The 14675-nt window shown below is 44.1% G+C and overlaps 1 protein-coding gene across 7 annotated transcripts in view; it reads left to right on the top strand.

Moving 5' to 3' along the window:
- Positions 1-14675, top strand: part of Nmt2 (N-myristoyltransferase 2) — a 47090-nt gene that overhangs the window by 24000 nt on the left and 8415 nt on the right. For 3 of the 7 annotated variants that reach the window (XM_063276243.1, XM_039095542.2, XM_008771854.4), the window contains 9 exons: positions 14-149; positions 572-614; positions 1351-1401; positions 4772-4916; positions 8480-8598; positions 8684-8775; positions 8881-8997; positions 10514-10684; positions 11491-11599. In XM_063276243.1, coding sequence (XP_063132313.1) covers positions 14-149; positions 572-614; positions 1351-1401; positions 4772-4916; positions 8480-8598; positions 8684-8775; positions 8881-8997; positions 10514-10684; positions 11491-11599 — 983 coding nt within the window. Of the gene's footprint in view, positions 1-13; positions 150-571; positions 615-1350; positions 1402-2159; positions 2210-4771; positions 4917-8479; positions 8599-8683; positions 8776-8880; positions 8998-10513; positions 10685-11490; positions 11600-14675 lie in introns of all 7 variants that reach the window. The other 4 variants (XM_017600494.3, NM_001412419.1, NM_207590.2 and 1 more) reach the window with 3 other exon arrangements.

Raw genomic sequence — 14675 nt, 5'->3', positions numbered from 1 at the left:
TAATTTCCTACAGAAGCCCTGGAGGGGATTTGGGAGCAAAAAAGAAAAAGAAGAAACAGAAGAGAAAAAAGGAGAAGCCAAACTCTGGGGGTACCAAGTCCGACTCCGCATCTGACTCCCAGGAGATTAAGATTCAGCAGTCTTCTAAAGTGAGAGCCTGTTTCCTTGCCACAGCTGTCTCTCTTCCCAACGCTGAAGAGCTGGGTCTGGGTGGAGTGGATGTGTAGCTAGTGCTTCTTTGGCTGTGTGTTGAATGCAGGAGTAAGTGGAGGATGTTTCCAGCCTCTCCGAAGCTCATGGGCACCCACATAACCAAGAGGTGCATACTGGGCGGGCATGCATGTGTGTGTATGTTCCTGTGTGTGGCACCTCATTTCTCCTTCTCTTTGTAGTAGTGCATAGATCATAGTCATAAAAGTCTCTGGGAGCCTGGTAGGAGGTTTGTTTTGTTGTTGTTTTGTTTTGTCTTTGTGTTTGTTGTTTTGAAGTTACACTTAATCTGTGATTACTTTTGGTTCAGAAGATATTCACATTTTAATTTTTCTGGGTGTCTGTCTAATTACCTGCATAGCACAACGCCATCTGGCAGCAGATTTCAGCAGGAGCAGCCATGGGTAAGTCTTCCGTTGACTTTGAATCAGCCTGGTCTGCAGTGGCCATCCCTCATGCCGTTGCCAAGGGTGGGAAACACCTCATGTTCTTCTCCCTTAGGATACCCTATTTTAGACCAAACTAGTTGTCCTTCTGGTCCTATGTTGGCAGATAGCCTGCTGAACAGAGGGCTAGTTGTGCTGTATGTGGGTCTGGTGATTCGGATGGCAGTCACCTGTTTGTGGAGACCCCTCCTTCCTATCACACAGGACAACACAGGCCTGGTGGGGCGGGAAACCAGAGCCAAAGGAGCTGAGTTAGAACATAACAAAAAAAAAAAAAAAAAAAAAAAAAAGACTTTGATGGTTACAGTTTCTAGAACGTCTTTCTGGTCAGGGTAACCCGGGGACCTGGCACTTGGCCCTGGCTCCATTACTCACAGTGTACTGTGTCTCTTTGAACTGACTTCCTTATCCTGGAAAGCCCTCTTCCTTCCCCGAGTCTGTAAGGCTGTCATGAAGCTGAAATGATGCTGTTCTTGCTGAAGGTTGGTTTTTGTCCTAAAGTCCAGTGCATTCCGCAGAAGGCAGCACCTGCAAATTTTGTGGGCTTCAGGGTTTTTCATAGGAAGTTTATATTATGTCATATAAATCAACCAGTCTACCTGCTTTATGTGAAAGAACCAGAGAAGTATATTTACTGGGGGTTTAGCCCCGAGTGACTGTGAGGGAGAGAACAAAGTCGAGCTTTCCTCCCTAGCTTCCCTCTTGGCCTCACGTGATCAGTGCTCCACTAGACATAACTTCCAAGGTACACTGGGAAATCGCCATCAGCTTGCAAATAGTTTCCTCACTCTTGGTGTTGCTTCAGCAGATAAACGCATCACTTACCTGCAGTGTGGGCGGCTCTTTGCTTCTACCATGCCATTGGCTTCACCCATCCCTTTACCCTCAGGGATTCTAAGCACTTCCCTTCCACTCTGACACTGATAAGAAGCAGCAGCCGACTGAGTGGGAGGAACTTCTGTTAGCATTATGGTAGAGAGGGGTTTTGGTTGGTTGGTTGGTTTGGTTTTGTTAATTAGAAGCTAGCCAACAGTGTTTTGATGTGGGCTTTTATTCGTATTTTTTTTTTAAACTGGAGTATCCTCCCCCCTCATAAATTTATGGCAGCTGAAGATAATGCCTTACTATTATAGTGGACTACATTTAGATAATAATCTCGTTTATATTCAAGGATTAAAAATAAAATCATATTTGTCTTGATTCTTAACAGATTGGTATACATGGTGCTGAGGCTTGAACCCAGGGCCTTATGCATGCCAGGCAAGCACTTTACCTGCCTGACCTATAACCCCAACCCTTTCTTACAGACTTTTTAGTGGCAGAAGACTTGGACAAATTTTTCCTAAGGTATTCAGTTTAGAACGTAATGGGCACAGGATGAAGTTGGTCTTTAGCATTCTTTAGGAAACAGCTATAACTAGAAGGAATTCCTGCCGCTTCGGTAAGAATATAGCAGTGGGCAGTTAACTGGGGGCTAATGCACATTCTCGCCTTTCTCCCCAGGTGGTGATACTATGGAAGGTGAATGGATAGATTTAAGAATGTATCATAAGGTGAGCGTGGTGGCGCCCGCCTATAATCCCAGCACCCAGGAGGCCTAGGCAGGGCGATTGTGAGTTCGAGGACAGTCTGAGCTATATAGGGAGACCTTGTCTCAAAAAAGAAAAAAAAATTAATCTTAAGTCTGGGGCTCTGACCCAGTGGTTGAACATTTGCCAAGCATGATGTGCAAGGTTTGCATTTAATCCCCAGCACCTCAGAAATAATCACAAACTTTAAAAAATAAAAGATGAACTAAAGATGAACTGAATTTCCTTAATTTGACATTGTAGGTTTGGAAATTGTACTTATTTGCACCTATTTTCAGAAAGGATTTAAATAGTGAGCACTGGGATATAAATGTGTCCCAAGTGGCTGTTACTTGTAGCACAGCCTGGTGATACTGAGTGGGTAAAACTACAAACTACTTACTCGAGGGTCTTCCTGGAGCTGGGGTATTCGCTCTTCTAGTACCAAGATACTGTTTCATGATTACTGCAAAGGAATTTGCTTTTACCGTGTCTTGGAAGATTAAACTCAACTATCAGAAAAGAAAAATTACTGTAACAAACTAGTTACAGAACCAGGTATATTTTTTTCTAAGCCAAGATTCTACTTTGCATTTTCAAGCCAGAGTTAAATGTATCTTCAAGCGTTGTTGGTTTGGACTGTGTTGTACAGCTTGGCTCCTACCTCATAGTAGACTGTGCTAGAACTGCAGGAGTTTATTAATCACTCAGTTACTTAAAGTGTTGAAGAATGAAACAGACCCAAGATTTCTAAAAAAAAATTTTTTTAATTAAACACTTCACATGAGATTATGGATATGAAATCAACAGGCCAAAAGAACAACTGGAATTAAAACAATTTACATACATGAGCTAAAAGTAGCTAGATGCAAACTATTTTGTTGTAAGTGAATCACATGACAGTTAAATATCTGTGCTCAATGAAATGAATAATGTGGCTAAAAACATACAGAGCCAAGTGCTGTTGCTCATGCCTGTGACGGTTCCTATGGGAGAGGCCAGCACGGGCGGATCTCAAATTCAAGGCCGACCTGGGCAACGTAGTGACGCTGTGTCTCAACTTAACTTCTTAAAAGGCTGAGAGATATAGCTCAGCGGTAGAGCATTGCTCTTCTAACATGTATGTGGCTCTGGATTTAATTCCTAATACCACTCCCAAAAGTGAGAGGACGGAAAGAGGAAGAGAGAGAAAGCGGTGCAGTGTTTAGTACAAGAAAATACTGTGTTTAATCCGTACGTCATTGAGATGTGGCTCTCTGGGTTTTGTCTTGACTAGTGTGTAGGAAAACAGCTTCTAGACTCACGGCTGTAGAGCTGTGCTTCTGTGCTTATGAATGGAGGCAGTGCCTGCTGCTTTTAGACACCGTGGCTTTGTCTGCTAGAGAATTTCAGTGTCAGGAACCTAAAGAAACCTAGTAAATGAGGGTAGCCGCAGGATAGCGTGCACTTCAGATGAGAAGCTTTTCAGGTTATGATGAATTTACCTAGAGCACAGACTTTAAACTCAGAATAGGGCAGAAATCCAAAGTAGCTGCTTATAAACCATGGAGGGTCCACTGTCGCTGTGCTTCACATTCACAGTGCTGAAATGTCTTCCAACTGCTTCCAAGTAAGTCACAATGGAAGGAACTACTTGAGCAGTATCAAAATCCTTAAACTCGCTTATTTAATTGGGAAAAGCCACTGATTTCTACATCCAGGCTCATGTGCAGTGTTTCATTTTGAATGTAGTTTCAGTTTCTGTGTATTATTTATTACATTTGAAGAAATTCAGTAGGTGGGGAATCTATAAGGAAAAAGACAAATACTGGCTTTGAGAAGGGACTTTTTGCAATTTAAAAGTATTGCCCACTTTATCAGTAAGAACCTGTTTCCCTAAGAATGAGGCTCGATTTCCACACGTGTGCTGGGAGAGCCAGCGGTGGGTGCTGAGGATGAGGATTCACAGAGAAGCTTCTCTTCTGCCTTCTGTCTCAGGCTCCTCCAGTGGGAGAAAGTCTGGGTGTGGTCCAGGAGGGAGCAGCAGCAGGGCTTAGTGATTTCTTCTTAACCATTTCCTTCCCAGCATAGCCCCAAGGTTCTCTTCTTTCTCTTCCCTTCCTTCCCTTCTAATCATCTCTTGTCTGTCTAGTTTCTGTTCTAGAACTTGTTTCCTCTGCCCTCCATTGCTGCCGCAGAGCATTAACGCTAACAGCACAACCGAGGCTCCTGGCTGCCTGGCTGCTGTGTGACAGTAATGCATGCCCTGCATGTCACTCTTTGCCTTCTTTTCCCAAAGGAGCAGTGGGAGCAGCACAGATGGGCGGGATCCTGAAGAGAGGGTGCCTCTGTGTACTTAGCATGCCCAAGCCGGCAGAGCCCCATTGACGCTGCAGCCCACTGGTAACTGCAGCAGTGCGGTTGTCAACACCTCAGGATGCCCACAGATAGCCTTTAGCAGGCCTCCAGGAGGTGGGGCAGTGTTTGAGGCCAGTGCACACAGTTGCCCTGAGTTCAAAGGGTAGAAGCTTCCTCATGTCATGTGTCTCTTTGTTTCTGCTCTTCTAGAATCCCACCATCCCTATTCAGAAGCTACAGGACATCCAGAGAGCAATGGAGCTGCTCTCTGCATGCCAAGGCCCAGCCAGGAACATTGATGAGGCCACAAAACGCAGATACCAGTTCTGGGACACACAGCCAGTGCCCAAATTGAGTAAGCTCATGTGTGTGTTTCTACAAGTCAGGGTGAAGAAGCTTCAGTCTTGTGTCAGACACGCAAAATTCACACAAAAGCTAGTATCTGTCTTCTTAAAATACGTATATATAGTAGGTAGGGACATTGATTTTCAATACCATTGATTGTAGCCTAATTGCTGTTTCTGATACATTATCCAGTTTTCCCATACTTGAGATGTGTATTATATGTTTATATTTATTTATATATACATATTTATATATATTACAATTTCCTATTAAACATTCCTGTGTATGTGTGTAGTATAATATGTAACACATTATATAGTAAAGAATATGCTATACATGATATACAGCATATATATACTAAACAGAAGAGAAATGAGTTTTTTTTCTCTTCATTCTTATTCTTTGCTTCTGAGCTTCATGAAGTTGGGGTTTTGGGTTTTTTTCCCCTATATGTTGTATTTTTAAGATTTTTGTATTTTCATTAAATGCAAATGACTTTTTGCTTGCATGAATATATTGTATGCTTGATGTCCACAGAAGCCTGAAGAAGTCAGAGGATTCCCTGAAACTATAGTTAAAATTTTTGAGGGGGCTGGAGAGATGGCTTGAGCTGTTAAGCACTGACTCTCTTCCAGAGGTCCTGAGTTTAATTCCCAGCAACCACATGGTGGCTCACAGTCATCTGTGATGGGATCTGATGCCCTCTTGTGGCATGCAGACATACATGCAGATACATTTTTTTTAAAGTTTTAAAGTACCATGTTGATGCTAAGAACCAAACTTGTTCCTCTGCTAGAGCAGTAAGTGTTTTTAACCACTGAGCCTTTGCTCGTGCACGCGCGCGCACGCACGCACACACACACACACACACACACACACCACCTCCCACTACATTATTTTTTAGCATTTTCCATGCCTCAGGTATTCTAAACAATTCAGAAAAGAACTTTCCTATAATAGTCCACTAAGTGGATAATTGCATACTCATCAGGATTCTGAACACACTCTAGTGACGTATCAATTATGTCACATTATATGGGAGTTACCCCAATTATATGGGAGTCAGAGTCCCCTTTGAAAGTGAAGGCTCTTTTGGACTCTGCTCATGTAAAGATCTGTGAAAGGGTCTTTTTCCTAGGACCTACTCCAACACATTCCACTTAAGACTTCTCCCAGTTAACTTCCTACAGACATAACTGTTTCATTCCCACTGTGCATAGGTGATGCAGCTGTCGTGAAAGTGTTCCAGTTGCATGACGGTACACGCCCTGCTTCGACTCAGTTCTGTGCCTATTCACGATTGGGTTATTTAGATTCCAAACAGCATAGAGGGTCACTTGCCACCTAAAACTCTGAAGCGCCTAGTAGCATGCGGATAATCATTTTGTCATTGTAAGTCAGGGAGTCATGTTTTTCTGAGCGTTGACGGATCAGTTATATGCGTCCCAATCCTTTCCCACGCATAGCTGCCCCCCAGCTTGAAAAGAGTAAGACGATGTAGGAGAGGGAGGAGGAAGAGTGGAGGGCTGGGAGCATATGCTTCAGTGTAAAGAGTAAGACGATGTAGGAGAGGGAGGAGGAAGAGTGGAGGGCTGGGAGCATAGGGTTCAGTGTAAAGAGTAAGACGATGTAGGAGAGGGAGGAGGAAGAGTGGAGGGCTGGGAGCATAGGGTTCAGTGTAAAGCAGTGGCTCAGAGCGGGTGAAGCCCCAGAGTCATCCCTTGCACCAGAGGGGACAGTACGCTTTTTTTCTTTCAACTTCTAGAAATGTGTCTGCTAATGAAGGAATATTTTTTAGAATAAGTTACAGAGTCTTTAATTAGATGCTGAATTATGAGTATTAGCTGAAGGATCTAGATTTAATGGTTTTGGTGAACTACGTTTACCTGGATGCGGTTCATCAAGATGCCTTCTGCCCTCCAGAGGAGAAGGTGCCTAACCCTCAGGCCTTCTTTCAGGAAGGATTGCCTGGGACTCATCCTGCTTTTCCCCTTGCCCCAATTCTTCAAGGTTCTTGGAATGCTGGAGCTCTTGGTGCACTTCAGTTCAACCAGAGGCAATATCTAGTAATAGAACCTTGTTGTTAGGGCAAGGGAGGCCTGCAGACAAGCACATGTAGAGTCATCACTAGTTCTATCTGTCTGAGGGTTGCACAGTAAGAGCCAAGCCTTAGACTTCATGGGGACCCTGCCGGGGGTTGGGCCACATGAACTTTCCTGAGGATACCTGAGGAACTGATACGAGTCGTGCACTTCTCATAGGATTCTGTGACCCTGAGGACTAGGCCTGAGGGTGCTTACTCAGCAGATGGTGAATGGCAGACACAGCATGGGGCACAGGTCAAGAAATGTTGATGGGAGATGGACAAAGGCAGAAGGGTAGATCAGGTGGCCATGCAGAGCAGCTTAGATATCTTTTCCAGGAAAAGCTTTAGTTGTTGAAAGATGCTGAGAGGAAATGACTTGTGAGCTTGAGAAATTTCCAGGGACTGATACCTTGATGACCAGAGGACAAGGCTCAGGAAAAAAAGGAATGCCCTGAGCCATGGCAAACGCTTAAGGTCAGATGCTAGAATACTGGGAATGAGGAATGTAGAGGGTATGAGGAGATACTAAGGCCGGCTGGAACCACAAAGAAACATCTGTATTTTATCCCAGTGACAAGACCTTTAATGTTGAGAGTGAATTGCAGAAGGGAAATCGAGGGCTCGGTCAGTGCTTAGTTTCTAGAGTGCTGGCCTACTCTACACCAAGTCTTGGGTTTGTCCTCACCCTCTCATCAGTCATGTGGTACATGTGTAATCCTAGCACTCAAGAAGTAGAGACAGGGTCGGAAGTTGAAGATCATCGAGGGCTACATAACAAGTTCAAGGCCAGCCTGGCACACACAGGACACAGCTCCCCCAGAAAGACGAGCAGGGGAACCCAGAAGTTACTAAAGATGGGCTATAGTACAGACTAGCAGTAAGGTGCGCAGGAGTGACAGTTAAGAGCTGTTCTAGGGTTTGCTGCTGGGAGAGGCCAGACATCACTGTGGCCTCTGCACCCTGGATCTGTAAAGATAGAATGAGAGAGCATTCCCGAGACTGTCTATCATCAAGTCTGTCACTATAGTGATTCCCAAGACTGTCTATCATCAAGTCTGTCACTATAGTGATTCCCGAGACTGTCTATCATCAAGTCTGTCACTATAGTGATTCCCAAGACTGTCTATCATCAAGTCTGTCACTATAGTGGTGACAGTGCAGCAAGGGCTGAGACTAAGAAGTCATTACCACTTTTATAATGTCATCAAGTGACATACAGTTCCTCCTTTACTTTAACTGATAAGATAGTATTCCAAAGAAGTCCACAATGATTGTCCATCATTACTATATATGGTTAATGTTATTAATTAATACCATTGTTGTAATGCATTACTAATACAGCTGCTATTAATATTGCTATTCTTCATTGGATTATTCTGAGCCCAAGTGTCCTAAATCTGAAAGTATTCTTTCACTTCTCTTGCTGACTGTTTGGGATTAACAGACTACTGAGAAATGTAATATCCTCTTTTTTTCTGTTTCTCCAGATGAAGTCATAACATCTCATGGTGCAATTGAACCAGACAAAGACAATATCCGCCAGGAACCGTATTCTTTGCCACAAGGTTTCATGTGGGACACATTAGACTTGAGTAATGCTGAAGTGGTAAGATCTAATTCGACACCTGCACTCAAACACGTTGGCTAAGGTGCAGAGCGCCTTAAAATAGGACACTTGCTTTGTCTTGTAGCTCAAGGAGTTGTACACGTTGCTGAACGAGAATTATGTGGAAGACGATGACAATATGTTCCGCTTTGACTACTCACCTGAGTTTCTCTTGTGGTATGCCTGGCTGGTCGTGGGCCACTGATGGATTGTTGAGTCGGGAGGTCTTGCTTGTTCTGTGTTCTTAGATGCTAACTGCTGTGTTTCTCTTCCCTACCTCAGGGCTCTGCGTCCCCCAGGATGGCTTCTGCAGTGGCACTGTGGGGTCCGAGTGTCTTCCAATAAAAAGTTAGTAGGCTTCATAAGTGCCATCCCAGCAAACATCCGAATTTATGACAGGTATGTGTTACAGCCTGTGTGTGTTTATGTGTCCTCCAATTATAATTAAACCAGGTTTTTAAAAACTGCACGGTCCAGAGCTAGACAGGGCTTAGCAAAACGTGTGCGTGTGCAAGCACGGGGGCCTGAGTTTGGGTCCCCCGGCACCCCTATTGAAAGCCAGGTGCCATGATGCACGCTTATAATCCTGGAGTTGGAGGAGCACGGACAGGAGGGTTTGGGGTGTCAGTAAGCTCCAGGTTCAGTGTCCCACCCTATCTCAAAGGTAAGGTTGTGGCGAGCTGTTGTGGAAGATACTAGATACTGGCCTTCGGTGTTGCCAGCTTGTGCTGTGTAGTAGAATTCTGACTCAGGAGACCAAAGAACAGGAGATGTAATGTAGCTCAGTGTAGAGTGCCTGCCTAAATGCTTGAGGCTTTGGGTTTCCAGCACCCAAGTGAGGTAAGTCAATGACAGACGGCTCAGAATGGCTGTGGTAGTAGGGTTGCTCAGGAGAGTTTAGGAGTACTTTGTACATTGGTGCTGTAAACTTTAAACTCTTTTAACAGTTGGACAAGAGATGAGAGAACAGTGCAGTCTGTCTGTCCTTCCATTGTCCTACTGTACCTTACTCCACTCCTGCCTTTTTTTCTTTTCCTTCACTTTCTGTCTTTCAATCTCATACATATACACTGTATGTATGTATGTATGTATGTATGTATGTATGTATGTATGTGTTACATAGAATAAACAAAGCTATCAATAAGTATTTCTGAAAAAATAAGCAATTTTAGAGGGAATTATAAACTCTGTCCAGATGATAAGTGTCTTACAGTTTGGCTTTGGATTGCCAACCCTGAAAATCAGATGTCCAGTGGTGAAAACCAGAGGTCTGATAGCTAATCTGTCTGTTTACCATAGTGAGCTGCCCAGCTGGTTGATTTGAGCATGTGCTCTTAAGAACACTGCAATTTAAATAAAATGCATGTATCCCCAAAGTCAGGACTGAGCTTTGAAGCCCTGGGAGGCTTATGGTGTCTTGGAAAAGTGTCAGCTCTGTCTGATCGTGGCCCTTCTCTGGTCTTGGGGAATCTGTTATGTTCTGACACAATACCTTGCCATTTCTACACTGGATGAGCCTGGGGGCCTAGGGGCCTGGATGGGGGGGCATGTGGGCATGTATTTAGTTGTGTTTTTTTTTTTCCTGAATTTATATATGTTGCAGGAAAAATGTAGGAACCTTCTGAGTCATATCTGATCCAACATCTAAAATTAGACCATCTAAAATAGACCAAAGTTTTACATTCTGATTGAGATCTTGGAGGCCAAGTCTCCCTAACCTAGAGTTGATCGTTTTGGCAATGGATATAGAAAATAGTGTCCAGTCTGAGTCTGTGAAGAGCCTACACAGCACAGTATTTTTCTTGACTATTATGTTAAAGAATGTCTTTCATGGTCTTCTTCTTTGGAACTTTATGAAAGTATTACCTTGCCTTTTTTTTTTAAGTGTGGTCTGATTGTCCCATCTGTTTGCCAGTGTGAAGAGGATGGTGGAAATCAACTTTCTTTGTGTGCATAAGAAACTGAGATCCAAACGGGTAGCCCCTGTGTTAATCCGGGAAATAACTAGAAGAGTGAACCTGGAAGGCATCTTTCAGGCCGTGTATACTGCAGGAGTGGTTCTCCCTAAGCCTGTGGCCACATGCAGGTAATAGTGTCAGCAGACATCAGGTGTGCTGGGCCTTACCTTGTTCTCTTCCCATGTAATCCACAGGAACTTGGGCTTGCTGGGGATAGTAGGTTTTTGGTAGCTGAGAAGGAGACAGAACTAGAACCATTGAATCCAATATTCAGTATATTATGTAGGCCTTTGGGTGTTAAAAGTAAACTTTACCCAGCAAAGCTGGGTAAATTTATGTTTCTATTTCTACTTCATTGGACGTGAGCACCTTGTGTGCGTGGAGAAAACTATGGCAGCGCTGTGTGAACTGTATGGGAACCTTACAGTATCGTAGCAGTTCAGAGTGCAGACGTGCCTGTTGAAAGAAGGCTTGAGCTGCCTTGTCTGACTCCACAGCTACCCAGCCTCTCTAAGTTACTCCACAGCTAGCCAGCCTCTCATTAGTAAATAAGAAAAATGGGCATCACAGGTATATTCAGTGCAAATGTGTTCTATATCATAACTAGTCATATAAGTTAAAGGACTTCTTCAGAATTAGTTTTCTTCAGCGAGGATCTCCTATAATACTGTTTTATGTTTCAGGAATATTTTCATGATCTTAAAATTTACTGGTTCACCTGACACAAAATCTTTATTTAATAATTTGCAAAATATTAAAAATGTAATATTCTCTAGGGGACGAGATGCAAGTAAATTGTGAGTCAGTTTTGTTTCGTTTGTTAATCTTCAAACAAATCAATGCATAGGAAGGGGGTCAGCACCTGGTACAGCATAAGTATCAAGTAGATGCTTCTGGAACAGCAAGACAAAGTGGAACCTTGGTTGTCTTCCAGGTATTGGCACCGATCCCTAAACCCCAGGAAACTGGTGGAAGTGAAATTTTCTCATCTGAGTAGAAACATGACCTTACAGAGAACGATGAAGCTTTACAGACTTCCAGATGTAAGTAAGGGGCACTTGTGACTTTCTGAGTCGGCGCCCACTGACGCTTTTGATGCAGAAGAGCAGTACTAACCTCAGACCGAAGCTCTGCTTGTGTGAGGAAAGGAGGCTGCTGTGGCAGGGATGGACACTGTGGGACTCGAGAGCTAGGAAAGTGGGGATTTCAGAGTCTTTTGCCTTCGTAGGTTTAGCATTGTATGTGATTAAATGCAAATCTAGGGAGTTTTGCCTTTTTGAGTATTGCTACTTAAATAATGAGGAAGCAGAGTTCAAGCTGCCTCTGACGTCCCAACACCATCGAACTCAGGGTTTGCATTTAAAGAAAAGGCTGGGAGGTGGAAATAATGTTACATTGAGTTGTTACCTGAAGTTGCCTTGGAGACCTAAGATGTAGGAGATGTCAGGGCAACCTCAGTGTTACAACTTCAATGTCTGGGGTCCACACCTCAGCTGTGACCTTCTGGGCTCCTCGGAAGGGCTTGGGGCCCTTCTCCAGCTCTGCCCTCTGCAGCACTCCAGGCTTGGCTGACTCCACCCCACTGCTGCTGCTGTGCTTGATGCTCATCCCGTGGGACTGGCATCTCCAATAGACAGGGAACTGTGCTTCACCCGTAGCCTCTCATAGGCTGTGTTCATCGTTCCAAGCCTAAACTTTACATGAGCCCTTCAGTCCTGTGCCATCAGCTCAGAAAGGACTTCCCAGATTTCACCTCAGTGACGCTGCTCTCTTCTTAATCTCTTCTTCTTAATCTCCGCTAATTTCTTAGCTCAGGCTAACCAGCATTTACTATCATCGTAGTCTCCTCCTGTCCTTGACTCTAAGGCCAGAGCTATATGGCTGAAGCTGTCCAGTTCTGCTGCTTGGTGGGGCTGGAACAACCCACACACACTCACCTTGTTCTATTACATTGTAGCCAGCTTTCTTTTTTTTTTTTTTTTTGTTTGTTTGTTTGTTTTTTGTTTTTTTTTGGGGGGGGGGGTCTTTTTTTCGGAGCTGGGAACCGAACCCAGGGCCTTGCACTTCATAGGCAAGCGCTCTACCACTGAGCTAAATCCCCAACCCCTTGTAGCCAGCTTTCTGTTTTCCAACTTCTTCACTGCCTAAGCTTGGCTGTCCTGGAGCTTGCTCTATAGATTTACCTTGAACTTGGAGATCTTCATGGCTCTGTTTCCTGAATGCTGGGATTAAAGGCCGTGTACTACCTTGTCTGGACCTAAGCTTTTCTCTCCTTAGAACTTGCTCTGTACCAGGCTGCCCTTGAACTCAATGATCTACTTACTTCTGTCTCTTGGCATTAAAGGTCTGAACTACCGTGCCTGGGCCTAAGATTTTCATGGCCACTATCCTCAAGATCCAGATCAAAAGCCTGTGTCCTCCATTTCTGGATTGTAGTCCATTCCAGATTAAAAGTCCAAATGAAAGCAGTAACGAGGTTAAACACCTAGATAAAACCATTCCTTGTTCAGTGGCAAACACATAAGCAATAAGCTTAGGTTGTGGGATCTTGTCACTACTCCCTCAATGTGTTTGTCTCCTAGAACCAGGATTTAGCTCCATTGTACTTCCCATTGCCCTTTTACTACTTGAAGCACACATTTTGTATTTTTCCTTTTAAGCTTGCTTCACCCACAACCTGCTCTTTACTAAACCGCGGCAGAGTCTAAACTGGATTTGAGACCTCCTTGTCAATGCATCTAATCTGACTCTCTCCACTTAACCTCAGGCAGTCGCTGGACAAGGGCAAAGCAGCCACATTCTTACCAGAATATCACAAGAACAGTCTCTCAGCCACACACTAAAATTCTCTGAAACCTCTAGAGCCAGCCTTCCATAGTTCCAATCACTCTCAGCAACAAAGTCTTCTATATTCCCACGAGGATGGCCTATTAAACCCAACTTTAAGTGTCCACTGCTTTCCAGATCCACATCCTTTCAGTACCCCAGTACCTGGGACCAGCTTGTGTCTTAGTTATGGTTTCCATCACTGAAGAGACACCATGACTAAGGCAAGTCTTGTAAAGGACAGCTTACAGGTTCAGAGGCTTACAGTCCATTATCATCGTGGCAGGAATCATGGCAGCATCTAGGCAGGCATAGCACTGGAGCAGCTGAGAGTTCTGCATCCTGTCCAGAAGGCAAACAGGAGAAGACTGTCTTGCAAGCAGCTAGGAGGAGGATCTCAAAGCCCACAATGACACACTTCCTCTAACAAGGCCATACCTCCTCCAACAAGGGCACACCTCCTAATAATGCCACTCCCTGGAAAGGTACATTCAGACCACCACAGTGTCCTACTGTGTGGTTATTACTGTACAATCGAGAATAGAAGATAGTTAGCAAGGTCCAGGCATGTTCTAGGTGTCTTCTTTTTCAGGTATAAGAAAGAGGAATGAAGAGTAGTCTAGTTTAATTCTGTTGCTGCAAAAACAAACACCCCTCTGACTAATCAGCTTTGGAGGGAAAGGTCTTGATTTACTTCCACTTTTGAGTCTCAGTCCATCCTTGGGAAAGTCAGGGCTAGAACTTAAAGAAGGAATTGTTGAGGCAAGAATAACAGGAACTCTGTTACTGACTCACTCTCTGTCTCATGCACACTTAGTTTTCTTAGGCAGCCCAGGCCAGCCTACCAGGGATGGTGCTGCCCATGTGGTCTGGTCCCTCCCACATCAGTGAGTAATCAAGATGATCCAAACAGTGATAGGTGCAGGCCAGTGTGGTCGGGGCAATCCCTTGGTTTCCTCTTCCAGGTCTCTCCAGGTTGTGTTATGGTTACCATATAAATTAATTAGCATAGTAGTTGGTTGGAAAAAGAGAGAAGAGAATAAAAGAGATAAAAGTACAGATGCCAACAGCGTTGCCATGGTACCTCTGGGTCAAAGATAGATGGTGCAGCTGCTAACAGTCAAGGTTAGGAATGTTTTTGTGCCACTCAGCATAAAAGGAGCCTTCTAGGATAAAGCATTTGTCCATGGCTCTGTCTCATCTTTCTGGGCCATCATTACTGTCTGCTGCTGTTGTTGTAGTTGTTGTTGTAGTTGTTGTTGTAGTTGTTGTTGTTGTGTTGTTGTTGTTGTT

Source organism: Rattus norvegicus, chromosome 17 (genome assembly GCF_036323735.1).
Source record: "Rattus norvegicus strain BN/NHsdMcwi chromosome 17, GRCr8, whole genome shotgun sequence".
Lineage (NCBI taxonomy): Eukaryota > Metazoa > Chordata > Mammalia > Rodentia > Muridae > Rattus > Rattus norvegicus.
The sequence above is the reverse complement of the archived record's forward strand: the minus strand, read 5'-3'. Positions and strand labels throughout refer to the sequence as shown.